The sequence below is a fragment of the Cervus elaphus genome, chromosome 21, assembly GCF_910594005.1.
Source record: "Cervus elaphus chromosome 21, mCerEla1.1, whole genome shotgun sequence".
Classification (NCBI taxonomy): Eukaryota; Metazoa; Chordata; class Mammalia; order Artiodactyla; family Cervidae; genus Cervus; species Cervus elaphus.
Genome location: NC_057835.1, coordinates 35,950,206 through 35,977,457, shown reverse-complemented (window position 1 = coordinate 35,977,457; position 27,252 = coordinate 35,950,206). Strand labels below are relative to the sequence as shown.

The following is a 27,252-nucleotide window of genomic DNA, read 5'->3' as shown; positions in this document are numbered from 1 at the left end:
TTGAGGAGTAATTCAAAGATGCAGTCAAATATTTAATTAAATCTATATGGACTGAATTAAACTGATATTCTTGTAAGTGATTTAAAGAATGAGAAATTATAGCTGCGGCCTCATATCTAATTTTATCAGTCTTGAAAAAGTTTAATATCTTTAATATCTTAATTTAATTGAATGTGTTTGTGTTTGCTACTTGAGCAAATCAAACAGGATTTTCTAGACCCTGTGCTCAGTCATGTCCAACTCTTTGTGGCTCCCATACTGTAGCCCATTGGGCTCCTCTGTCTGTGGGATTCTCCAGTCAAAAGTACCGGAGCAGGGTCCCGTTTCCTACTCCAGGGGCTCTTCCTGACCAAGAGATCCAACCAGCATCTCTAGTGTCTCCTGCATTGGCAGGCAGATTCTTTATCACTACTGCCAGCTAGGAAGCCCTTTAGGACCTTGTGTGTGTTAGTTGCTCAGTCATATCTGACTCTTTGTGACCCCAGAGACTGTAGTCTGCCAGGTTTGTCTGTCCATGGAACCTTCCAGGCAACAATAATGGAGTGAGTTGTCATTCCCTTCTCCAGGGGATCTTTCAGACCCAGGGATCAAACCTGGGTCTCCTTCACTGCAGGCAGATTCATAACCATCTGAGCCTCCAGGACCTTAAAGGCATTCAAAATCTCTTATAAATTTCCTTGTAAGAAAAACAGCCTTTACAATTTTTTCAATCCTTGATTTCTGAAAGTGTTTAAGAAAAAGGACAAAACATTCACATGATGCAAAAGGGACAGAGAGCTACATGTTAAAGTTAGTGCTCTATAAGAATATAGAGTAAATACACTATAAAACTCCTAGAGGAGAACATAGGCAAAACACTCTCCGACATAAATCACAGCAGGATCCTCTATGACCCACCTCCCAGAATATTGGAAATAAAAGCAAAACTAAACAAATGGGACCTAATGAAACTTAAAAGCTTTTGCACTACAAAGGAAACTATAAGTAAGGTGAAAAGACAGCCCTCAGATTGGGAGAAAATAATAGCAAATGAAGAAACAGACAAAGGATTAATCTCAAAAATATACAAGCAACTCCTGCAGCTCAATTCCAGAAAAATAAATGACCCAATCAAAACATGGGCCAAAGAACTAAACAGATATTTCTCCAGAGAAGACATACAGATGGCTAACAAACACATGAAAAGATGCTCAACATCACTCATTATCAGAGAAATGCAAATCAAAACCACAGTGAGGTACCATTACACGCCAGTCAGGATGGCTGCTATCCAAAAGTCTACAAGCAATAAATGCTGGAGAGGGTGTGGAGAAAAGGGAACCCTCTTACACTGTTGGTGGGAATGCAAACTAGTACAGCCACTATGGAGAACAGTGTGGAGATTTCTTAAAAAACTGGAAATAGAACTGCCATATGACCCAGCAATCCCACTCCTGGGCATACACACTGAGGAAACCAGATCTGAAAGAGACACGTGCACCCCAATGTTCATCGCAGCACTGTTTATAATAGCCAGGACATGGAAGCAACCTAGATGCCCATCAGCAGATGAATGGATAAGGAAGCTGTGGTACATATACACCATGGAATATTACTCAGCCGTTAAAAAGAATTCATTTGAACCAGTCCTAATGAGATGGATGAAACTGGAGCCCATTATACAGAGTGAAGTAAGCCAGAAAGATAAAGAACATTACAGCATACTAACACATATATATGGAATTTAGAAAGAAGGTAACGATAACCCTATATGCAAAACAGAAAAAGAGACACAGAAGTACAGAACAGACTTTGGAACTCTGTGGGAGAAGGTGAGGGTGGGATGTTTCGAAAGAACAGTATGTATATTAAATAGGGTGAAACAGATCACCAGCCCAGGTGGGATGCATGAGACAAGTGCTCGGGCCTGGTGCACTGGGAAGACCCAGAGGAATCGGGTGGAGAGGGAGGTGGGAGGGGGGATCGGGATGGGGAATACGTGTAACTCTATGGCTGATTCATATCAATGTATGACAAAACCCACTGAAATGTTGTGAAGTAATTAGCCTCCAACTAATAAAAAATTTAAAAAAATAAACAAATAAAAATAAGATTTTTCCTTTAAAAAAAAAAGAATATAGAGAAAATACAAATTTCTGAATAATGTGAATAGTAATTTTCAAAATTCATTTATAGCAGGGCAATTCTTATTTTTGAAACAAATCATAAACCTAAATCTTAAGTATGAGAGATATAACACTGGAGTTGCTCTAGTTGAAGGGGACCAGAACCCAGAACGGTTCTCCCTACAGCACAGTACATGCTCTTCAGTCTCCAAAAACAGGTGGAAAAGTGACTAAATGAATTCTAGTAGTGCCACAGAGTGTTCTGTCTTAGGTTGTTCAAATTGCTTTAACAAAATATCACAGATTGAATGGCTTCTACATAACAGAAATTTATTTCTTTCAGTTTTGGAGGCTAGTAAGTCCAAGATCAAGGTGCCTGCAGAGTCTCTTTTAGAAAGGCACTAATCCCATTCAAGAGGACTCCATCCTTATGACCTAATTACCTCCCAAAGGCCCCATCTCAAAATAGCATCACTTTGGGGGTGAGAGGAATAGGTTTCAACATATGAATTTTGAGGGGCCACAAACATTTGGTCTACAGCAGGTTCCAATCACATTTCCACCATTAGTTGTGGGTTTTTTTTTACCTTTAGTAAGGGGCTTCCATAATGGTTTAGATGGTAAAGAATCTGCCCATGATGCAGGACACCTGGGTTCAATCCCTGAGTTGGGAAGATACTCTGGAAAAGGGAATGGCAATCTACTCCAGTATTCTTGCCTGGAGAAGCCCATAGACAGAGAAGCCTGATGGGTTACAGTCCATGGGATCGCAAAGAGTCGAACATGACTGAGTGACTAATACTCAGATCAACTCAACTCAACCTTTAGTAAGACTTAAAAAATGAAGATAAACTTACCTCACAGAGTAGTTGAAAGAAAGTGAAAGTGTTAGTTTGCTCAGTCGTGTCCAACTCTTTGGACCCCATGGACTATAGCCTACCAGGGTCCTCTTGTCCATAGAATTCTCCAGGCAAGAATACTGGAGTGGGTGGCCATTCCCTTCTCTGAGGGATATTCTCCACCCAGGGATAGAACTTGGGTCTCCTGCATTGCAGGCAGATTCTTTACCATCTGAACCAAGTTAATGTTGGTAAAGCTAAAACACTTCACATGGTTGTTAACAAGTTCATGTGCCTGACACAGAGTTAGGCCAAACAAACAGAAACATCTGAGTTTGGAGCAGAGAATGGTTTACTGTCGGGCCATGCAATGAGGCAGGTGGCTCATGCTCTAAAAGGCCCTCATTCCCTGAAGGGTTTCAGCAAAGCATTTTTAAAAGACAGGTGAGAGAGGGGGAGAGTCAAAGGGTATGCAATCAGCTTGTGCACAATTCTCTGACGGTCAGGTAGATTCATTCCAATCCCAAAGAAAGGCAATGCCAAAGAATGCTCAAACTACTGTTCAGTTGCCCTCATCTCACATGCTAGCCAAGTAATGCTCAAAATTCTTGAAGCCAGGCTTCAACAATACATCAACTGTGAACTTCCAGATGTTCAAGCTGAATTTAGAAAAGCCAGAAGAACCAGAGATCAAATTGCCAATATCTGTTGGATCACTGAAAAAGCAAGAGAGTTCCAGAAAAACATCTACTTCTGCTTTACTGACTATGCCAAAACTTTCACTGCATGGATCATAACAAACTATGGAAAATTCTTAAAGAGATGGGAATACTAGGCCACCTTACCTGCCTCCTGAGAAATCTGTATGCAGGTCAAGATATAACAGTCTGGTACTGTTGGAACAACAGACTGGTTCCAAATCGGGAAAGGAGTACATCAAGGCTGTATATTGTTACCCTGCTAATTTAACTTATATTCAGAGTACATCATGAGAAACGCTGGGCTGGATGAAGCACAAGCTGGAATCAAGATTGCCAGGAGAAATATCAATAACCTCAGATATGCAGATGACACCACCCTTATGGCAGAAAGTAAAGAAGAACTAAAGAGCCTCTTGATGAAAGTGAAAGATGAGCATGAAAAAATTGGCTGAAAACTCAACTTCAGAAAAACTAAGATTGTGGTATCTGGTCCCATCACTTCATGGCAAAATAGATGGGGAAACAGTGACAGACTTTATTTGGGGGGGCTCCCAAATCACCGCAGATGGTGACTGCAGCCATGAAACTAAAAGACACTCGCTCCTTGGAAGAAAAGCTATGACCAATCTAGACAGCATATTAAAAAGCAGAGACATTTCTTTGCCAACAAAGGTCAGTCTAGTCAAGGCTATGGTTTTTCCAGTAGTCATGTGTGGATGTGAGAGTTGGATCATAAAGAAAGCTGAGTGCCGAAGAATTGATGCTTTTGAACTGTGGTGTTGGAGAAGATTCTTGAGAGTCCCTTGGACTGCAAGGAGATTCAACCAGTCAGTCCTGAAGGAAATCAGTCCTGAATATTCATTGGAAGGACTGATGCTGACGCTGAAGCTCCAATACTTTGCCAAGAACTGATGCCAAGAACTGACTCATTAGAAAAGACCCTGATGCTGGGAAAGATTGAAGGCAGGAGGAGAAGGGGACGACAGAGGATGAGATGGTTGGATGGCATCACTGACTCAATGGACATGAGTTTGAGTAAACTCTGGGAGTTGGTGATGGACAGGAAAGCCTGGTGTGCTGCAGTCTATGGGGTCACAAAGAGTCAGACATGACTCACTAACTGAACTGAACTGAGGTACCAGGGTGGTGTCAGAGGGGTTAACACTACCAGTCCTTAGGCTCCAGAAGGCCTGGGGCTATGTATTCATGGTCATCAAGTAATTAACAACTTCTATTCGGTGGGGTAAGGCAGGCAGTTTAACATCTGGAAAACAAATCAGGAAACGTGCATCAAATACTATTATCTAAGTAATTTAGGGATATCAGGGAGGGCCTGTCCCTGGAAGGCCCCATGTTTTCCTGCTTGGTTACCTGGTTACATCCAAGGTACCCACTCTTAAGGAGATACAGTTTGAGAGAAAAAGAGTGGCTATCCAGTCTTGTTTCCCTTTCCATACATTTATCAATATCTACCACAGTGAATCTCAAGCAGGAAAGCCTGGCCCCTAGATTTATAGTCCACTGTCATCCACATGGGGCTTCCCTGGTGGCTCAGCAGTAAAGAATCCGTCTGCCAATGCAGGAGACATGGGTTCTATCCCAGGGTCGGGAAGATCCCCTAAAGAAGGAAATGGCAACCCACTCCAGTATTCTTGCCTGGGAAATCCCATGAACAGAGGAACCTACCATTCAGGGGGTCACAAAAGAGCTGGACATGACTTAGCGACTAGACAACAAAAACAAAAATTATTTTTCACTGTTGTATTAGTTTTTGCTGCATAACGTGAATCAGCTCCATGTATACATATATCCCCTCCCTTCTGAGCTTCCCTCCCATCTCCACCCCTCAATCAGGCCATCACAGAGCACTGAGCTGAGCTCCCTGCGCTATAAGCAGCTTCCCACTAGCTATCTATTTTATACATGGGAGTGTATAAATGCTACTCTCTCAATTCATCCCACCTTCTCCTTCCCCCACCCCATGTCCACAAGTCTTTCTCTACATCTGCGTCTCTGTTCCTGCCCTGGAAAAATCCTTTCTTGAAGAACAGATTCTACGTGAATATTTCTTAACTTTTATGGTCTCCAGGAATAATGTCTGCTAATTTTTTTTATCATTTTTCAAATTATTTTTTTCTTGACTTCAGTTGAGGTCTGTCTCCTTAGGCAATAAAACCTTTATGTTAATATTAATATTCTTCTTTGATTGAGTGATCCTTCCAGAAATTCCCTTTTAGGACATGTCTGCTTTCTTACTATTGGAATGCAGATACTTTCTTAATAAACATTAAAAAAAAAATCAGTGAAACATAAAGGAAATGATGAGTTCCCAAAATTCCTACTTAAATAAAATAAGTACAGGCGTCTGATTCACAATTCTTAAGAAACATGAATAACTTTTTATAGTTGGGACATCATAAAGAGTTACTTATAAATTACTCATCTTCCATTTTCCCAAGAAGCTCATGTTATTTTGAATCAAATGTCCCAATGTACTGAACAAAATAACTGGAAGTGAAGATATCAATTATGTCTCTAATTTAGAACATTCATGTGAAAATTAAGCCTTGTTTCAGAAATGCTGCAAAAATCACTAGAGGAAATGCTTTTTATATAAGCAAACTAAATAATCTCCAGAGACTGGTGAGTAGGTTCCTGTATTCTGGTAAATGATATACCAAGCTTCCTTTGAAAAACCAAATGCCAAACCTATATTAAAAAAAAAAAATAGAAGAAGTCACATGCTGTGATAAAGACTAGCTAGGTACTGTATGATGGTTACATTCCTTGATTTTGCAAAATAAGAGTGAAAGAAAGGTCTTTCTCTACTTTATATTATTAATAAAACATGTAATAACTAAAACAAAAAGAGTGGGCATGGCAACAGAAGCTAACATTCCAAATCCAGATGATACAGTGATTAAGGGAGCAGATCCTAGACTTGGGCCTCCTAGGGTGGGTGCACTCTTGGGTCCTTGGCTTTTAAATGAAAGTATGGAAAGTTATCACATCTCCCTAACTCTCAGTTTCCCCATCTATAAGTTGGATAATCATTTCATTTCAGTCACTCAGTCATGTCCAATTCTTTGCTACCCCAAGACTGCAGCACACCAGGATTCCCTGTCCATCAACAACTCCCAGAGCTTGCTCAAACTCATGTCCACTGAGCTGGTGATGCCATTTAACCATCTCATCCTCTGTCTACCCCTTCTTCTCTTGCCTTCAATCTTTCCCAGCATTAGGGGCTTTTTCAATGAGTCAGTTCTTTGCATCAGGTGGCCAAAGTATTGGTGCTTCAGCTTCAGCATCAGTCCTTCCAATGAATATTCAGGACTGGCTTCCTTTAGGACTGACTGGTTGAATCTCCTTGCTGTCCAAGGAACTCTCAAGAGTCTCCTCCAACATCACAGTTCAAAAGCATCAATTCTTCAGCGCTCAGCTTTCTTTATGATCCAACTCTCACATCCTACATGACTACTGGAAAAACCACAGCTTTGACTAGACTGACCTTTGCTGGCAAAGAAATGTCTCTGCTTTTTAATGTGCTGTCTAGATTGGTCATAGCTTTTCTTCCAAGGAGCGAGTGTCTTTTAATTTCATGGCTGCAGTCACCATCTATTTGGGAGCCCAAGAAAATAAAGTCTGTCACTGTTTCCATTGTTTCCACCTCTACATGCCATGAAGTGATGGGACCGGATGCCATGATCTTAGTTTTTTGAATGTTGAGTTTCTAGTCAGTTTTTTCACTCTCCTCTTTTACTTTCATCAAGAGTCTCTTTATTTCCTCTTCACTTTCTGCCATAAGGGTAGTATCATCTGCATATCTGAGGTTATTGATATTTCTCCTGGCAATCTTGATTCCAGCTTGTGCTTCATCCAGTTCAGCATTTCAAATGATGTACTATACATATAAGTTAAATGAGCAAGGGGACAATATACAACCTTGACTTACACCTTTCCCAATTTGGAACCAGTCCATTGTTCCATATCCAGTTCTAACTGTTGCTTCTTATCCTGCATACAGATTTCTCAGGAGGCAAGTAAAGTGGTCTGGTATTCCCATCTCTTTAAGAATTTTCCACAGTTTGTTGTGATCCACACAGTCAAAGGCTTTAATGTCAATGAAGCAGAAGTAGTTTATCTGGAATTTTCTTGCTTTTTTGATGATCCAACAGGTGTTGGCAATTTTATCTCTGGTTCTTCTGCCTTTTCTAAATTCAACTTGAACATCTGGAATTTCTTAGTTCACATACTGTTGAAGCCTGGCTTAGGGAATTTTGAGCATTACTTTACTAGTGTGTGAGATGAGTGCAATTGTGTAGAAGTTTGAACATTCTTTGGCATTGCTTTTCTTTGGGATTGGAATGAAAACTTATTTTTTCTAATCCTGTGGCCACTGCTGAGTTTTCCAAGTTTGCTGGCATATTGAGTGCAGCACTTTCACAGCATTATCTTTTAGGATTTGAAATAGCTCAACTGGAATTCCATCACCTCCACTAGCTTTGTTTGTAGTGATGCTTCCTAAGGCACACTTGACTTTGCATTCCAGGATGTCTGGCTCTAGGTGAGTGATCACACCATCATGATTATCTGGGTTGTGAACATCTTTTTTGTATAGTTCTACTGTGTATTCTTGCCATCTCTCCTTAATATCTTCTGTTTCTGTTAGGTCCATACCATTTCTGTCCTTTATTGAGCCCATCTTTGCATGAAATGTTCCGTTGGTATCTCTAATTTTCTTGAAGAGATCTCTAGCCTTTCTCATTCTATTGTTTTCCTCTATTTGCACTGATCACTGAGGAAGACTTTATCTCTTCTTGCTATTCACTGAAACTCTGCATTCAGATGGATATATCTCTTCTTTTCTCCTTTGTCTTTCCCTTCTCTTCAGATAGCCATTTTGCCTTTTTGTGTTTCTTGTTCTTGGGGATAGTTTTGATCACAGCCTCCTGCACAATGTTACGATCCTCTGTCCATAGTTCTTGAGGCACTCTGTCAGACCTAATCCCTTGAATCTATTTGTCACTTCCACTGTATAATCATAAGGGATTTGATTTAGGTCATACCTAATAATTAAGTATTAATAATTAAGATCTAAAAGCAAACAATAAGGAATAATGTGTATAAGTTATCTGGCAAAAAATTAGTATTAAATAAGTATTAATTATGACATTATTATACCTTATTCAGATGAAAAGAAAAATTCAGAATAAGAAAAGGATGGGTTCTCAAAAATAAATGACACTATACATTTTATTTGAGAATACATTCTTAAATTCCTGCCTCACAATAACCACCAAAATAAATTCAAAACTGATTACAGAATTTAAGGGGAATATGTAGACAACTTTTAGGCAAGTATCTCATATTGGGGAGGGGAGAGTATGTGTAAAAGATGGAAGAAATCAGAAAGAGGAAAGCATAGCTTCAGAAATAGAATGAAAAAAAACTATCATGAACAACATTATAAAGCAAAACAAAAATTACCAATTACATCTATAAAACAGAACAAGTATAATGAATACTAATAAGTCAACAGGAAAACAAACACCCCAAAATAAATACAACTGATGGCAAGAAAAAATTCATAAAAATAGAAATACATATCTAATAAGTTTATGTAAAATTTATCCATTTGTAATCAAAGAAATTTACTAATAAACAAAGAAACCCAACTTTAAAGACTAAAAATACTCCATATTACATTTACCAATAAGACATATTTTTTTGTACAGGTTTTATTTATTCACTTAAACATTTTAAGAGAACATTTAATTCCAGTAAAGGTTTAGGAGAGTGCTGGCTAAAGGGAAAAATGAACTTTTTATGTTATGTATCAAGGACTTAAGAATAGTTTATACTCTTTGATCTTTTTAGGAATCCAGTCTAAGGAAAACTAATGATGATTTTGTGCAGTTATCTCCAAAACATTACTTCTAAGCCCCAAATCTCAATGTTTCCCATACTTTTTCACAAAAAACCAAACACAGAAAATAACATTTGTACAACACACAGCAGGACATGGAATTGCCTATTTGCACCAGAATATGACTCAGAGGATTTAATGGGAAAGCTGGAATGCCTGGATACCAACACACCTGTCCCCAATTCATGACCACCCAATTCCCAACCATTAGCCTGCGACAAACTAACTTAAGACTATCCAACCAAAACACCTAACATTGATTCAAATATAAAAACTCTGAAATATGGTTTGACACTAAAATTAAAGTCTTAAACTTTAAAAATGTAAGAGGATATTTGGTCTAATAGATACTAAAACAGATGAGGCTTCAAAAATATATGGGTATTAAAACAAGGCATTAAAACAATTTTATGTCAGATTATTATCATATGTAAAGAAAAAACAGAATCAAAGTTGCTAATGCACTATTTTTCAAAGTTTAAGTTATGATGTGACATATTTACATATATATATGCATAAAAATATTGGAAAGACAAGACAAAATGTGAAAAATCATCTATTTTGTGGTTTTTCTGATTTTAAATTATATTCTTTATTGAATTTTCCCCAAAATTTTATAATAAATACTATTATATTTATAATTTGAAAGCAAACAAATTTGAAATAAAACTTTAACATAGGTAATAGGGAGCTACACTGAATTGCAGTTTTGAAATATTTTGCAAATCTAATATTGATATTGATGTTAATTTTTTTAAATTAACTTTTGGAAATCTCTCTAAAAATCTGTGATGCATGGAAAAGAGAAAAAAAGAGTTCATTATCTTAAAGGATGGTTATTCAATATAACCCAACAGTCAACATCCTTTCAAACATAGCTCTTAAAATAATCTTTCTCTAATGCTCTTCTAACATACATTATAGTTCAATGTAATAGCAGGAATAAATTATATTTTTCTCCATTTGAGTCAGCAAACTCCTGAGACGCTGACTTTATATGTGGCTACTTCTTATAATAGGCAAAAAAAAAAAATCTTGATTAAATTAATGTGGTTGAGAGGGCAAAGAAACCCACAAATATTTAAGCATCTCTAGGAAAGCACTTTGTATCCAGTCATTTTTATGTAATCGATGTAGTTTTTATAGCCAAAAAAGAAGACGAACATGTAAGGAAAAGCCTTTTTATGAGGATGTTAATGTTTTTCCATCCTCACTAAGGGACTGAATGTTAACTTCATGTGCTTCACACACAAAGAGACCATTTCGATACGCACCCAGCACAGTTCATAATTGGAATATGAATGAAGTTTTTACCTCACTATACAAACATCCATATTCCTTTTCCTCTGCTTCAGTATATTTATACACCGACCAAATGAAATTTGCAGGAGCTGGAAATCATTTTGATAGAGAATTATTAAATTCTTGAAATACTGAAAATCTTGAAAATACTGAAAACGTCAAAATACATTTTCTTTTTTGCCCATCCTATTTATAAGAATTAATGTACCACAACTTCCTTATCCATTCTTCTGCAGATGGACATCTAGGTTGCGTCCATGTCCTAGTTATTTTAAACAGCCGGTGCTCTGGGACAACCCAGAAGGATGGGGTGGGGAAGGAGGTGGGAGGGGGCTTCAGGATGGCAGGTCACATGTGCGCCTGAGGCTGATCTGTGTCAATGTGTGGCTGGGGTCACCAAAGTGATTGTCTTCCAAATAAATAAATTAATTTAAAAAAAGAATTAATGGAGTCATCCTGAGTTGGGATCTCAAGTCTTTATTTATTTATTTATTTTTCCAATTATTTTTATTAGTTGGAGGCTAATTACTTAGCAACACTGCAGTGGGTCTTGTCATACATTGACATGAATCAGCCATGGAGTTACATGTATTCCCCATCCCGATCCCCCCTCCCCCCCTCCCCCCCCCCCCTGATTCCCCTGGGTCCTCCCAGTGCACCTGGCCCGAGTGATCTCAAGTCTTTAATAACATATTGTCATACATCTTCCTGAGCATTGTTTTCTTAGAAATTAATTGTACTTGTTATACATGAGTACATATTAGGTCATTCTTCCTTCCCCGACTATCTTAAAAATAAAATGCAGAATTTAACAGACCCCAAGAAATAATTTCATAATTTTACTATAGAGAAATAGTGAAATTATGTAGAGAAACTGATTAATTACAAAACTATAATCAATGTTTTACCACTCATTATATCATACTCTATCATCTCAGGTCATTTTTTCCAGGGAAAATGTGACATTTAGAAGTTACATTTTAAAAAATCATAGAAGTTTTAAAAAATAATATTTGTATAGGTTTGGGCAAATATTTCCACCCTCAGTGTGTTAGAAATCAACAGACCTAAAAATGTCAGAAGGAAAAATCTCAGTAGATGCCAAAATTTGGTTAGATAACTTGTCTACTATAGTACTTGGTTTTAAGCAGTTTATTGGCATCCTAAATCTGTGAGTGATGAAAGCTATGGAAAATTCTATAGGGTAGAAGGAAAATGAAAGAGTAAAAAGCTTTAGGGTGGAGCAAAATGCATACTAATTTCTATTCATTAGCAGACAATTCACTACTCCAATTACCTGCCAGCAGTTTGTAAATATTGTTTTTCAAGAAACAAAATCCACCATAATTTACTATTTCTATTGGTGAGATGATCATGAATATTAATCTTTCCTTCTTTATTTTGCAAGAGTGAAAGTTAAAATATATTTAATTTTAATTCCATAAATGCTGTGTTCCCATTTTTCACAGGCTAGCCATACAGCGCAAGAAAATACTGGAGCTTGTTCATTAACCTATACATTCAACATTTTGTTCACTGGTCAGCTATTTAAATCAATTTACATAAATCACAAAGTCTAAAGTATGTGTAACAATTTACTCATCATAAAATTATACTTGGGTATAAGAAAGAGTTTTTAAGATGTCTTATTAAAAACATTTAAAATGTCAAGTTGTGAAGATGATGAAACAGACATAATTTTCATGAGGGAAGGGTTGTCTATAGGGAAGAACACCACTAAGAAGAGAAAAGGTGGAAAGTAGGAGTATCAAAATTTATAGTTAAAGAAACTGTCTAGAAGTCCACTAAAAATGTATACCCATATCTTATACTGAAAAGTATGGGAACAATTGTTTTTATGCTTGTCAAGTCTAAGTGATAATTTTGTAATTTTATATCTTATTTTTACTAGAGTTTAGTTGATTTACAATATTGTATTAGTTTTAGGAGTACAACACAGTGATTTAATATTTCATAAGTTGTATTCCATTTAAAGTTATGATAAAATATTGACTATATTCCATATTCCCTGTACTGCACTATATATCCTAGACCTTATTTATTTTATACATAGATAATTTTATATCTTTTAAATGTATAGATCTCTTTATGGTATGCTTTGTGAGAGAAGAGGTAACGATTTGGGAGAGAAGAAATGGTGTAAAAGGAATGACTCTCCAAGGGGACCTATACTCTTTGGCTTCAAAGTAGTATGCAGGTTTCTAGAGTAGAGAAATACAAAGCATTTGTGCAACCTACATATTGTAAAAGTCATATGTGGATGCCTCATCTTGCAATGCAGGGGACTTGGGTTCAATCTCTGGTCAGGGAAGTCAGATCCCATACGCTGCAGGGAAATGAAGCCCGTGTGCCAGGCCATGTGCCACGACTGAAGAGTCTGTGTGCACAATGAAAGAACCCACATGATGCAACGAAGATTCTACATGCCATAACTAAGACCCAACACAGCCAAACACATAAATCGATTTTTTTAAGTCGTATGATTTCAGTGAATTGCAAATTTTTCCCTGTCTCAGCAATAAGGGATCACTGAGTGTAGTGGAATTCTTTTTTTTTAACACAATTCCAAGAGCACCCAAGATTTGTTATAAGAAGATTCCACTGTACTTATTAACAATCTGACAGGGACTAGAAATACAAGTGGAACTCTTTGCTGACCTATCTACTTCACTGGCTGAATAAAACTGTTTTAAATATTAGCAAAATAAAAAAAATTAAATATTAGCAAAATCAATTCACCTTCTGTACAATAAAAATAAATCCCCTTAGAAACAATGTCTTTCCTATCAAAGCTCTTTTCTGAATTTGCACATCAGCTGTGTATATGCATTACTGGAGACATGCACATAAATGTTTCTCTATCTTCATGTTTTCCAATTACAGTTGTTATCAAAAGAATATTATATCTAACCCAAATTTACTCCTTTTTTAAGTTCATATTCTTGGAATCTTGAGAAAATAAGATATGTGTGGGAAATTCCAACTTCAGACAATCAGGTCCACACCTTGCTACTTGAGAGTAGAAATAGAGTGGGGGGGGGTCATTATTTGTCCCTAGAACATCAATTAAAAAAATGGTTTATTTACTAATCCAGAAGGCACAATTAATATTTTTAAGTCAAGCCTAAAAGTAATCAAAGTTCACCTCTAATCCAGCTAAGCATACATCTACTTTCTTAACATGATTCTGTAATCACTTGAGTCTAACTTCTGCATCAAGTTTGCCAAAGAAATATTTTCTGCTACATGTATTATTTTCCTCTTTGTTTTCCTTCTGAGTACCCGCTGAATTTTAAGATTCCCTTCTTGTCAGGCTGCTCTGGTTTCTCATACTGCTTCACCTGTCAAGGATCCGAACAAGATTAGTCTTTTATGCTCCAAATCTAATGATCCTTTGCTCTCAGAGAAATTTACTTGTCTTAAAATTTAGTTCCTCCAATCACTTTTTCATGGTTCAATCCAATGAATAATCCTATCTTTAATATTGGCTACTGATAGTGGGGGCTTCCCTGGTGGCTCAGATGGTAAAGAATCTGCCGGCAATACAGGAGATCTGGGTTCAATCCTTGGGTTGGGAGAGAAGCAAATGGCTACTCACGTTAGTATCCTTGTCTGGGAAATCCCATGGACAGAAGAGCCTGGCAAACTACAGTTCATGGGGTTGTGAAGAGTTGGACACCACTGAGCAACTAACACTTTCAGTGTTCTAATTTTATTCTTTCTACATTACATGTGCTGTTTAGTAGTGGCTCCTGTGCCTTAAAAATTGTATGGACCCTAAAAGTTCTGTGAGAATTTGGGCACTGGGGAATTTGAGTGTATCACAGAAGGGATGTCAAACCTAAGTGATGAGTCACAGGACTTGCAAAATACAGAGAGGACTGATATTAAATATGTGAAAATGCTTAACAATAAGAAAGTGCTATACAAATAGGTGATATTATTATTATCACTACCATAATTCTAGTTAGTTTTACCTATCTCCTCAAACAGATGAGACTCTTCAGAAGGAAAATATATTAAAAATATAACTTCCAGTAACTCCTAGGAATTTTAGGAAACCTTTCTCTACAGGAGCCTTTCTATTAATTATTCTTCTACTTTAAGAAAGGATGAATGTCTAGTTACATAAAGTCTAATAAAGAGTAAGCTTAGGAAGGGCTGGTCAGTATTGACCAACGAATGTGATAAGACACTTACAGAGGAAAAAGAAAAACAATCAGTAAAATACTGAATGCCAAATGTCTGTTTTAATGATCTTTTCATCTTCCTATTATGCTCACATGCTTGTTTATTACTTTCAAAACAAAACAGAATTTTGAAGACAAAGAAACGATAGGAACTAAAGAAGGGATGTATGTAAACACACGGCTGCATCACTTCGTGGTACAGCATAAACTATGAAACATGGTCAAGCAACTACACCCCAATAAAAATTAACTTTAAAAAAAAAAGATTTCAGGAATGAACTTGCAAAGATAAGGTTGAAAAGATATGATTTGAATAAAGTAAATGTTTCCAATGAAACCTCAAATGTGTGTCGGGGGGAACTATATGAACTGTGAAATTTTAAAAATCATTGATAATAAGTCTTCATGGATCACCGATTTAAAAAATGTATGTACTTTATTTTATGAACAAAAAAGGTCATAATCGGTATCTGCTGCTTTGTATTTTCTTCCTAAGGCTTCATTTTTTGTTGTTTCAATTTTAATGAACAGATTTATTTGACAAATCCAGCTTTAATCTTCACAAGATGTTGATATGTGGAGACATTCCAGAACACAGAAGGAGGGGGAGAGGGAAATTCCATAAGAATGATTTGCTTATTTGGGGAGGATAAAAATGTAAATCTAAATGTTGCTTTTACCTCACTCAAATATTCACAACATATTTTAAACACAGGTTAAGCCACTGGGGAAAAAAGTTTCCAAGAGTCTGTTACCCACTTATTAATATCCAATACCCAACATGGAAAGTTAGCAAATAGAGACAGCATGTGTTGAAACAAGTCTAAATGGTTTTCAACATTTGTGGCATGTTTATATTTTTGCAGGAAATGACTCAAAATTTTCTTTGAAGTATTTTGTATTTCTTACAGTAATAAAGGGGAAAAAAGTTCTGTCTTGTTTCAATTCTCCATTAATATTTAGATAAAGCCACAATTTTCTTCTTTTCTACCAAAAATACAATTGTAAGAAATATTATTTAGGGGATTTCCACCTTTAATTTAACGTAATTTTTTAATCCATGTTTTTTATTTATAATAAAAGCAGCTACCATCTAGAAACTATATTTGAGGTCCTACTGTTAATTTATTGTGTATATTCCACACACTTTTCCCCCAAACTAGATAGTTAAGTTTACATTTGACTTTAAATGGAATTACAGAATTTTTAAAAATTCAAAATCAAGTGAATGTGTTAAATTGACTTAGAACAAATTTCTGCATTAGAAAAACACTATGTGAGCACTGTGAAAAGAAGACAAAACTTTCTGAAGGTCAGTGTGAAATCACTCGTAAGTTTGACCAAAAAACTATTATTTTTTCTTCTTTGGGCTATTAGGTACTATGAAATAAGCCAAATACTATGGACAGGATAAATCTTGATATTAGAAAATTATTTGAAATAGAATCTAACTGTATCCTTTGATAGATGAGAAAGGCTGTGCTGGAATTCACAGATGATAAAACAAATCTCTGCAAAAAGTGATAAATGACAGATTATCCCAAACTCAATGATGACATATTTTTATCATCATGAGATTATGAAACCATGCTGAAGTTTATAAATGTCAGAAAGTCCCTTTTAAAAAGTTAACACAGACCTGGATTAGAATCCAAATATAATATTTGTATCAATATATACTCCATTATAGTCTCTGATGTGGGAACATTATTTGAAGCTTTTGGTTTAGTTCTGGCATGACCCACACTTTACAGGGGACTTGGCAAACAAGAATGTGTTCAGAGAAAGCATCCAGAAGAACTGAAAACTACACAATGTAAGAACTGGGAACAGATTGTTTTGGGCTGGGAAAAAAAGTCTCAGTTGGGACATACCAACAGCTTTTACTATCTAGAGATGAGTTTAGCAGAAGAACTCTACTCAGGCTGTTACTCCATGAGTAGAAAGAAGGTTACAAGTGATGGTGAGAAATGTAAGAAAATGTCTAACAAATAGAAATAATCTGTTTCTGAAAGAAACAGGAAGGCACTAGAAATATCAAGAATGTGCAGTAGAAGGGAAACTGACTAGTGCTCAACTCCTGACCTCACTGCTTCTTTTAGCTTTGAGATCTTGGTCCAGTTACTAAACTTCTCTTTCTGTTTCCTTACTTATAAAATGGATGTTCTTGCATTGGATAAAAGTGGTGTAGCAGGTCAGAATCCTGAGATAAGGGGGAGGAAATCTTGAACTGGGGGTTTCCCTGGTGACTCAGATGGTAAAGCATCTGCCTGCAATGCAGAAGATCGAGGTTCATTTTCTGGGTTGGGAAGATCCCCTGGAGAGGGGAATGGCAACCCACTCTAATATTCTCGCCTGGAGAACTCCATGGGCAGAGGAGTCTGGCAAGCTACAGTCCATGGGGTTGCAAAGAGTCAGACATGACTGAGCGACTAACACTCTCGAACTAGATGGGCACCATAAATCTTGAACTAGATGGCCGCCATGGTGCTTTCTATTTCTACGGTTCTACTATTTCATAATAAGTGAAAATATGATATTTTTCATCTCATGGTAAGAAATTACTGCCTAATAATTTTATTTAATCAACACATAGCTACTATGTTGCATAATAGTGCCTACTATATATAGGCACTCCTCCAAGAGTACAGAAGAGAAAAATACCCAAAAACTTTGTTTAGATAGACCTTAAATCATGTGGGAGGTGACAGAAAATAAACAAAACAAGTAAATCATACAGTGTAAGAGAAGGTGATAAGTACTATATACAATAACAGAGAAATTAGAGATTTTAAATAAGGCCTGGGAAGCTTCCATGAAAAGCCAACATATGAAAAAAGATAATTAATTTCATCAAAATTTTTACAATAATTTTATTATGAAATCCATTGAAAAATGTGGTTCCCTCAACCAAATCTTGTGACCCTAATAATGTTCCAAATAATGCAATCTCATCAGAGAATGTTATGGACTGAACTGTGTCCCTCCCACAATTCAAATGTTGAAGTTCTAAGCTTTAGTACTTCAGAATATGACTGTATTTGTGAGGTAATTAAGCCAGATGAGATCACTGAAATGGGTCCTGACCCAAAATGACTGGTGTATTTATGAGAAAAGGAGATTAAGACACAGCCATGTACAGAGGGAAGACCATATGAAAACATAGGGAGAAGGCACTGTCTGCAAGCTAAGGAGAGAGGCCTCAGAAGAAACCAACCTTGCTCACACCTGGATTTCAGACTTCCACCTCCAGAATTGTGAGACAATACATTTCTGTTGTTTAAGCCACCCAGTCTATGGTGCTTTGTTATAGCATCTCTAACAAACTAACACAGAAAATACTGTGGAATTTTCTAGGGAAAAATACTGGAGCAGGCTGCCATTTCCTTCTCCAGGGGATCTGCCCAACCCAGGGATCAAAAATGCATCTTCTTTTATCTCCTGCATTGGCAGGCAGGTTCTATACCAGCTGAGTCACCAGGGAAGCCACTGTAGTATATTAACCCAGTCTAAATACTAAGTTTAGGATAATGCAAGATTGCAAAGCCATTTTTATAGTAACTCAGACTTCTTGAAAAACTTTATATTTAGACTATATATGTAAATTTCAGTTTTTCTGTGCCTATCCTTGTGAAGATCCTCTTCCTTGGAAGAAAGGCTATGACAAACCTGGACAGCATTTAAAAAGCAGAGCCATCATTTTGCCGACAAAAGTCCAGATATTCGAAGCTATGGTTTTTCCAGTAGTTATGTGCAGATGAGAAAGTTGGACTATAAAGAAGTCTGAGCACCAAAGAAGTGATGCTTTCAAATTGTGGTGGTGGAGAAGACTCTTGAGAGTCCCTTGGACTGCAAGGAGATCAAACCAGTCAATCCTAAAGGAAATCAACCCTGAATATTCATTGGAAGGACTGATGCTTATGGTGAAGCTCCAATATTTGGCCACCTGATGTGAGGAGCCGACTCACTGGAAAAGAACCTGATGCTGGGAAAGATTCAGGGCAGGAAGAGAAGGAGGTGACAGAGGATGAGGTGGTTGGATGGAATCATCAACTCACTGGACATGAGTTTGAGCAAACTCTAGGAGATAGTAAAGGACAGGGAGGCTGGGTATGCTGCAGTCCATGGGATCACAAACAGACTTGACTTAGTAACTGAACAACAACAGCAACAAACCTTGTACCATTAAATTGCACTGAAAATCTTGAACCTAATGGTTACCAGGGAGTAACCATGGGAGAAGAGTGGAGAAATAACTCCAGGAAAAAATGAAGACACAGAGCCACAGTGAAAACAATGTCCAGATGTGGATGTGACTGGTGATAGAAGTAAACTCTGAGGCTGTAAAGAGCAGTACTGCATAGGAACCTGGAATGTTAGGGTCATCAATCAAGGTAAATTAGAAGTGGTCAAACAGGAGATGGCAAGAGTGAACATTGACATTTTAGGAATCAGTGAACTAAAATGGACTAGAATGGGCGAATTTAATTCAGATGACCATTATATCTACTAATGTGGTCAAGAACCCCTTAGAAGAAATGGCGTAGCCCTCATAGTCAACAAGAGAGTCCGAAATGCAGTACTTGGACGCAGCTCAAAAATGACATAATGATCTCTGTTCATTTCCAAGGCAAACCATTCAATATAACAGTAATATGTCTATGCCCCAACCAGTAATGCTGAAGAAGCTGAAGTTGAATGGTTCTATGAAGACCTACAAGACCTTATAGAATTAACACTCAAAAAAGATGTTCTTTTCTTCATAGGGGACTGTAATGCCAAAGTAGGAAGTCGAGACCTGGAGTAACAGGCAAATTTGGCTGTGGAGTACAAAATGAAGCAGAGTAAATGCTAACAGAGTTTTGCCAAGAGAACGCACTGGTCATAAGTAAACACCCTCTTCCAACAACACAAGATATGGACATCACCAGATGGTCAATACTGAAATCAGGTGGATCATATTCTTTGCAGCCAAAGATGGAGACGCTCTACACAGTCAGCAAAAATAAGACCGGGAGCTGACTGTGGCTCAGATCATGAACTCCTTATTGCCAAATTCACAGGTAAATTGAAGAAAGTAGGAAAAACCACTAGACCATTCAGGTATGATCTAAATCAAATATCTTATGATTATACAGTAGAAGTGACAAACAGATTCAAGGGATTAGATCTGATAGAAGACTGCCTGAAGAACTATGGACAGAGGATCATGACATTGTACAGGAGGCAGTGATCAATACCACCCCCAAGAAAAGGAAATGTACAAAGGGAAAATGGTTGTCTGAGGAGGTCTTACAAATAGCTGAGAAAAGAAAAGAAGCTAAAGGGAAAGGAGAAAAGAAAAGATACACCCATTTATATGCAGAGTTCCAAAGAATAGCAAGGAGAGATAAGAAAGCCTTCCTCAGTGACCAATGCAAAGAAATAGAGGAAAACAATAGAATGGGAAAGGCTAGAGATCTCTTCAAGAAAATTAGAGATACAAAGGGAACATTTCATGGAAAGATGAGCACAGTAAAGGACAGAAATGGTAGGGACCTAACAGAAGCAGAAGATATTAAGAAGAGGTGGCAAGAATACACAGAACTACAAAAAAAGATCTTCATGACCCAGATAACAACTATGGTGTGATCATTCACCTAGAGCCAGACATCCTGGAATGTGAAGTCAAGTGGGCCTTAGGAATCATCACTACAAACAAAGCTAGTGGAGGTGATGAAATTCCAATTGAGCTATTTCAGATCCTAAAAGATGATGCTGTGAAAGTGCTGCACTCAATATGCCAGCAAATTTGGAAAAACTCAGCAGTGGCCACAGGACTGGAAAAGGTCAGATTCAATTCCAAAGAAAGGCAATGCCAAAGAATATTAAAACTACCACACAGTTGCCCTCATCTCACACGCTAGCAAAGTAATGCTCAAAATTCTCCAAGCCAGGCTTGAACAGTACATGAACCATGAACTTCCAGATGTTCAAGCTGGATTTAGAAAAGGCACAAGAACTAGAGATCAAATTGCCAACATCTCTTGAATCATACAAAAAGCAAGATAATTAAAAAAATAAAATCTGCTTTATTGATTACACCAAAGCCCAGACCACCTTACTTGCCTCCTGAGAAATCTGTATGCAGGTCAAGAAGCAACAGTTAGAACCAGACATGGAACAACAGACTGGTTCCAAATTGGGAAAGGAGTACGTCAAGGCTGTATATTGTTACCCTGCTTATTTAACTTATATGCAGAATACATCATGCAAAATGCCAGGCTGGATGAAGCACAAGCTGGAATCAAGATTGCCAGGAGAAACATCAATAACCTCAGATATACAGATGGCACCACCATTATGGCAGAAAGTTAAGAGGAACTAAAGAGCCTCTTGATGAGGGTGAAAGAGGAGAGTGAAAAAGCTGGCTTAAACTCTACATTCAAAAAACAAAGTTCACGGCATCTGGTCACATCACTCCATAGCAAATAGATGGAGAAACAATGGAAACAGTGACAGACTTTATTTTCTTGGGCTCCAAAATCATTGCAGATGGTGACTGCAACCATGAAATTAAAAGATGCTTGCTCCTTGAAAGAAAAGCTATGACTAACCCACACAGCATATTAAAAAGCAGAGACATAACTTTGCCAAAAAATGTCCATCTAGTCAAAGTTATGTTTTCTCCAGTAGTCATATGGATGTGAGAGTTGGACTATAAAGAAAGCTGAGCACTGAAGAATTGATGCTTTTGAACTGTGGTGTTGGAGAAGATTCTTGAGAGTCCCTTGGACTGCAAGGAAATCCAACCAGGCAATCCTAAAGAAAATCAATCCTGAATATTCACTGGAAGGACTGATGCTGTATCTGAAACTCCAATAGTTTGGCCACCTGATGCCAAGAACTGACTCATTAGAAAAGACCCTGATGCTGGGAAAGATTGCAGGCAGGAGGATAAGAGGACGACAGAGGATGAGATGGTTAGATGGCATCACTGACTCAATGGACACGAGTTTGGGCAAGCTCCGGGAGATGGTGATGGACAGGGAAGCCTGACATGCTGCAGTCAGTGGGTCACAAAGAGTTGGACAGGACTGAGCGACTGAACTGAACTGAATGGTTACCTCCCAATGTACTTTGTGGAAGAGGTATAGTTTAATCAAAATATCAGAAGGACTTACAACTAATAATATCACGCTTAAGTTATACCTGGGCTTCCCTGATAGCTCAGTTGATAAAGAATCCCCCTGCAATCAGAAAGATCCCTTGGAGAATTGATAAGCTACCCACTCTGGTCCTTGGGCTTCCTTTGTGGCTCAGCTGTTAAAGAATTCTCCTGCAATTTGGGAAACCTGGGTTCAATCCCTGGGTTGGGAAGACCCCCTAGAGAAGGGAAAGGCTACCCACTCCAGTATTCCGACCAGGAGAATTCCATGGACTGTAGAGTCCACGGGGTCACAAAGAGTTGGACATGACTGAGCGACTTTCACTTTAAGTTATATGTGAACTTCCAGGATATGCAAAACATTTATTTTTCTATCATGATATGCTGTTGCTGCTGCTAAGTTGCTTCAGTCGTGTCTGACTCTGTGCGACCCCATAGGCAGCAGCCCACCAGGCTCCCCCGGTCCCTGGGATTCTCCAGGCAAGATCACTGGAGTGGGTTGCCATTTCCTTCTCCAATGCATGAAAGTGAAAATGAAAGTGAAGCCGCTCAGTCCTGTCCAACTCTTAGCGACCCCATGGACTGCAGGCTACCAGGCTCCTCCGTCCATGGGATTTTCCAGGGAAGAGTACTGGAGTGGATTGATTTATTGAAGTTTTATATGGCAGCTCATAATCTTTTAGAATGTTCATGTGCACAACCAAGCAGTTAATAATACCAGGACTTAGGTTCCCCACCCCTTTATTCAACTCTTCTTCTCCAATTGCTGAAAGAGCTCAGTGCAACTTCGCAGCTTTGCTGTGTACCTGTAATCAAGCTGACCACTTACTTAAAGGAGCATCTCCATGACTATGTGGGCTATACTGGAGGCACATTTTAACATATTCTTTAAATGACATTGCTTCCTATTTCTTTCTATTCCTTTTAGATGTTCCTGTTAGAGATATACATTAGTTAAGATATACATTTTAGAGATAAAAGTAAGTCAATGAATATACTTACAGGTCCTGTTAATTTAGATGCTTTCTCAAATTCTTCACTCTCTTCCATTAGTGCTTCTTCATTCTCAGGTAAAGAATCTATTTTCACAAAAAGAATGAGTAAGTTAGAAAAAAAAGGATAAGTTGGAGTCACATATTGCTTAATATATGAACTTATCTATGTTTATATATGATACAATTTTTATATATAAATCATAAACTCTCTGATATATAAACTTGTCATGAGAAGGATATGAAAGTAACTGAACAGGATGTTGAAAAGTCATAGTATTTGAGATTTAAAATAGTGTGTAGTGTTTTTTATTTAGCGTACAGAGAATGTATGCAAACCTTTAGCATTTCTAATTTGCATGCTTGCATGCTCAGTTGCTTCAGTCATTCCCAACTTTCTGCAACCCTATGGACTGTGGCCTGCCAGCTTCCTCTGTCCGTGGGATTCTCCAGGCAAGAATACTGGAGTGGGTCACCGTTTTCTTCTCCAGGGATCTTCCTGACCCAGGGATCAAACCTGTGTCTCTTACATATCCTGCATTGGCAGGCGGGTTCTTTACCACTAGTGCCACCTGGGAAGCCCATTTAAAGGGAAGACCCAGAGGAATTGGGTGGAGAGGGAGGTGGGAGGGGGGATCGGGATGGGGAATACATGTAAATCCATGGCTGATTCATGTCAATGTTATGACAAAAACCACTACAATATTGTAAAGTAATTAGCCTCCAACTAATAAAGATAAATGGGGGAAAAAAAAGGGTTCAATGAAGTCAGGACTGTGCAAGAGCTGCAGTCATCTTAGTCAGATCAACTCTTCTTTTGGCATATTATTTAGCTAATTGCTAGAACTTAATGTTCTTTTTCTGCCTTGTAATTTTTTATTTGCTTTATCCATCAACTGGTTTTTTTTGAGGGGCCACAGTATTTAAATTCCAATTTGTATTCTCTCTTTTAAACAGGATGAACAACTCTGAAAAGTTGGGGGAAAGGTTGTTGTTGTTATTTCATTGCTAAGTCATGTCCAATTCTTTGTGACTCCATGGACTACAGCCTACCAGACTCTGTCCATGGGATTCTCCATGCAGGAACACTGGAGTGGGTTGCCATGTGCACCTCCAGGGGATCTTCCCAACTCAGAGTCTGAAACTGTGTCTCTTTCATCACCTGAACTGGCAGGCAGGTTCTTTACCACTATCACTACCTGGGAGAAGAGTACTTATTATTAAATGATGCTTAGTATTCCATTTTAATGTATCAAGGAACAAGCTGATATTATTTGTTTGACTAGATTGATGAGTGGGTATGTAATGACTTTCAAATATGTGAATAAAAAGATGGTAAACTTTTCCATATGTCTGCTAAATTGATTATAACAACGAAGATTTCTACAGGCTCTAGAGAATTCTTCAACAGAGATATATACATACAGCATCTAGAAATAGCTTGTGTTTTAATACCTTCCATTCAAATAAAATCAGTTATAAGGAGGGTATTTTAAATCACTGGAAGCTTTAAACATTGATTGATTATATTTATTAATATTTTAAAGAGCTATATGCATCCTTAAAGAAGGCCTTCCTACACATTCACACACACAAGTGGAGACAGATTTTTTTTGTTTCGTAAAATGTATGCTCTGAGAAGAAAATCAGAGCCTTAAATCCCGAGTCCTTAATGGCCAGTCAAGACCAGAGAGACAATGGAAAGCTTAGCACAAACCCATAATCACAATTTCTGAATCATGGAGCTCTAGCTGCAATAATTCAGAATTTTATATTTAAGCAAAAAAATCAGGATAAGTGATGAGAATTGTACCACATTAAAAATATTAATCCATTAATGAAGGAAACTTGAATCCCTATCTATTAAAACCCCATAATAAATGTGACAATAGATAGATTCTTTACTTTAAAATGTATAAATTAGCATAATTTAAGTCCCCCAAGACTGAATTATATTCTGCTGAACTGTGATCAAATATTACCATAATTTTAGTATTCACTCAGTATTTTTTCAGTTTTATTATATGTTGAAATTGCTATTTGTGTGGAATATTGACAATAGTATTAAAATGTCCTACCCTACATCATAAAGCAAATTAGTACATTTACAGAAGAAAACTCACTCTCGTGGATTTGCTAGGATTTTTATAGTTGGAAATACTATAAAATAATACTATATGCCAGGTTTTTAACTAGGAGCTGTTAAAACAAGTTGAGCAACAATTCCAGAAAAAATAAATGACCCAATCAAAAAATGGGCCAAAAATCTAAACAGACATTTCTCCAAAGAAGACATACAGATGGCTAACAGACACATGAAAAGATGCTCAACATCACTCATTATCAGAGAACTGCAAATCAGAACCACAATGAGGTACTATTTTATGCCAGTCAGAATGGCTGCTATCAAAAAGTCTACAAACAATAAATGCTGGAGAGGGTGTGGAGAAAAGGGAACCCTCTTACACTGTTGGTGGGAATGCAAACTAGTACAGCCACTATGGAGAACAGTGTGGAGAACAGTGTGGAGATTCCTGAAAAAACTGGAAATGGAACTGCCATATTACCCAGCAATCACACTGCTGGACATATACACCGAGGAAACCAGATCTGAGAGAGACACATGTACCCCAGTGTTCATCACAGCACTGTTTACAATAGCCAGGACATGGAAACAACCTAGATGTCCATCAGCAGACGGATGGATAAGAAAGTTGTGGTACATATACACAATAGAATATTACTCAGCTATTAAAAAGAATGCATTTGAATCAGTTCTAATGAGGTGGATGAAACTGGAGCCTATTACACAGAGTGAAGTAAGCCAGAAAGAAAAACACCAATACAGTATACTAATGCATATATATGGAATTTAGAAAGATGGTAACGATTACCCTATATGCGAGATAGCAAAGGAGACACAGATGTAAAGAACAGACTTTTGGACTCTGTGGGAGAAGGTGAGGGTGGGATGATTTGAGAGAACAGCACTGAAACATGTGTATTATTATACGTGAAATAGATCACCAGTCCAGGTTGGATGCATGAGACAGGGTACTCAGGGCTGGTGCACTGGGAAGACCCTGAGGGATGGGATGGAGAGGGAGGTGGGAGGGGGGCTCAGGATGGGGAACACATGTACACCCATGGCTGATTCATGTCAATGTATGGCAAAAACCACTACAATATTGTAAAGTAATTAACCTCCAATTAAAATAAATAAATTAATTTTTTAAAAAAGAATATGAAGTCTGCTAAAACAACAACAACAAAAAAACATGGTACAACTCAATAATGGGCAAATAGTTCAATGGGCAGAATAGAACTTTTAGGTCCAAACCCATAAGAGCTTAGTTTTTGATAAAACGGTACCACAAATTTATGTTGAAAGAACAGACAATATAGAGATGGTGTTGACTCACTCTACAGAGAAAAATAAAATATGATCTCTATTTAACCTCAAATACAATGACAGACTCAAAATGAATCAGAGAAATAAATGTGGAAGATAAGATTATCAAGTTAACAGAAGACAATGTAACAGAAAAATTTTTGTTCCTTAGAGGTAAAACCTAAATAGATTAGGAACAACAGAGGGTGTATGCCACTGCCATTCTTATTCACCATTGCTTTTAAGGTTTCACTGTATACAAAAAGAAATAAAATGATCAGTATAAAATTTTGAAAAAAAAAAAAAACCAATTTGAGCAAGATAATCTTCTATGGCTTGCTCTCTTGGAGTTTACTTGAACAACTTCACACAATATGGATCTTTTTAAATAAAAATTAACATTTGTAAAAGGCTTGGCAATGGTTTTACATTTTGTTCTGTTCTTGTTCTGGTTCAATTTTTCCTGGTTATTGGTGTCACATCTAGTGAGATCTACAGTGTGGTGAGGTGTGAAGTGCGCCAGAATATTAGAAAATTTACATATCCATCATATTTACATATCTGACCATATTTATATATCTAACCAAATGTATAGTTGCTAAGTAGAAAGGATCCTTCTAAATAGCCCAAATCTAGTG

General features: G+C 37.4%; 1 protein-coding gene across 5 annotated transcripts in view; it reads right to left on the bottom strand.

The window, feature by feature from the left end:
* The window catches only part of C21H8orf34 (chromosome 21 C8orf34 homolog), a 340,111-nt gene that overhangs the window by 58,740 nt on the left and 254,119 nt on the right, over positions 1-27,252 (bottom strand). For all 5 annotated transcript variants that reach the window (XM_043880336.1, XM_043880338.1, XM_043880337.1 and 2 more), the window contains one exon: positions 23,234-23,310. In XM_043880336.1, coding sequence (XP_043736271.1) covers positions 23,234-23,310 — 77 coding nt within the window. The remainder of the gene's footprint in view (positions 1-23,233; positions 23,311-27,252) is intronic.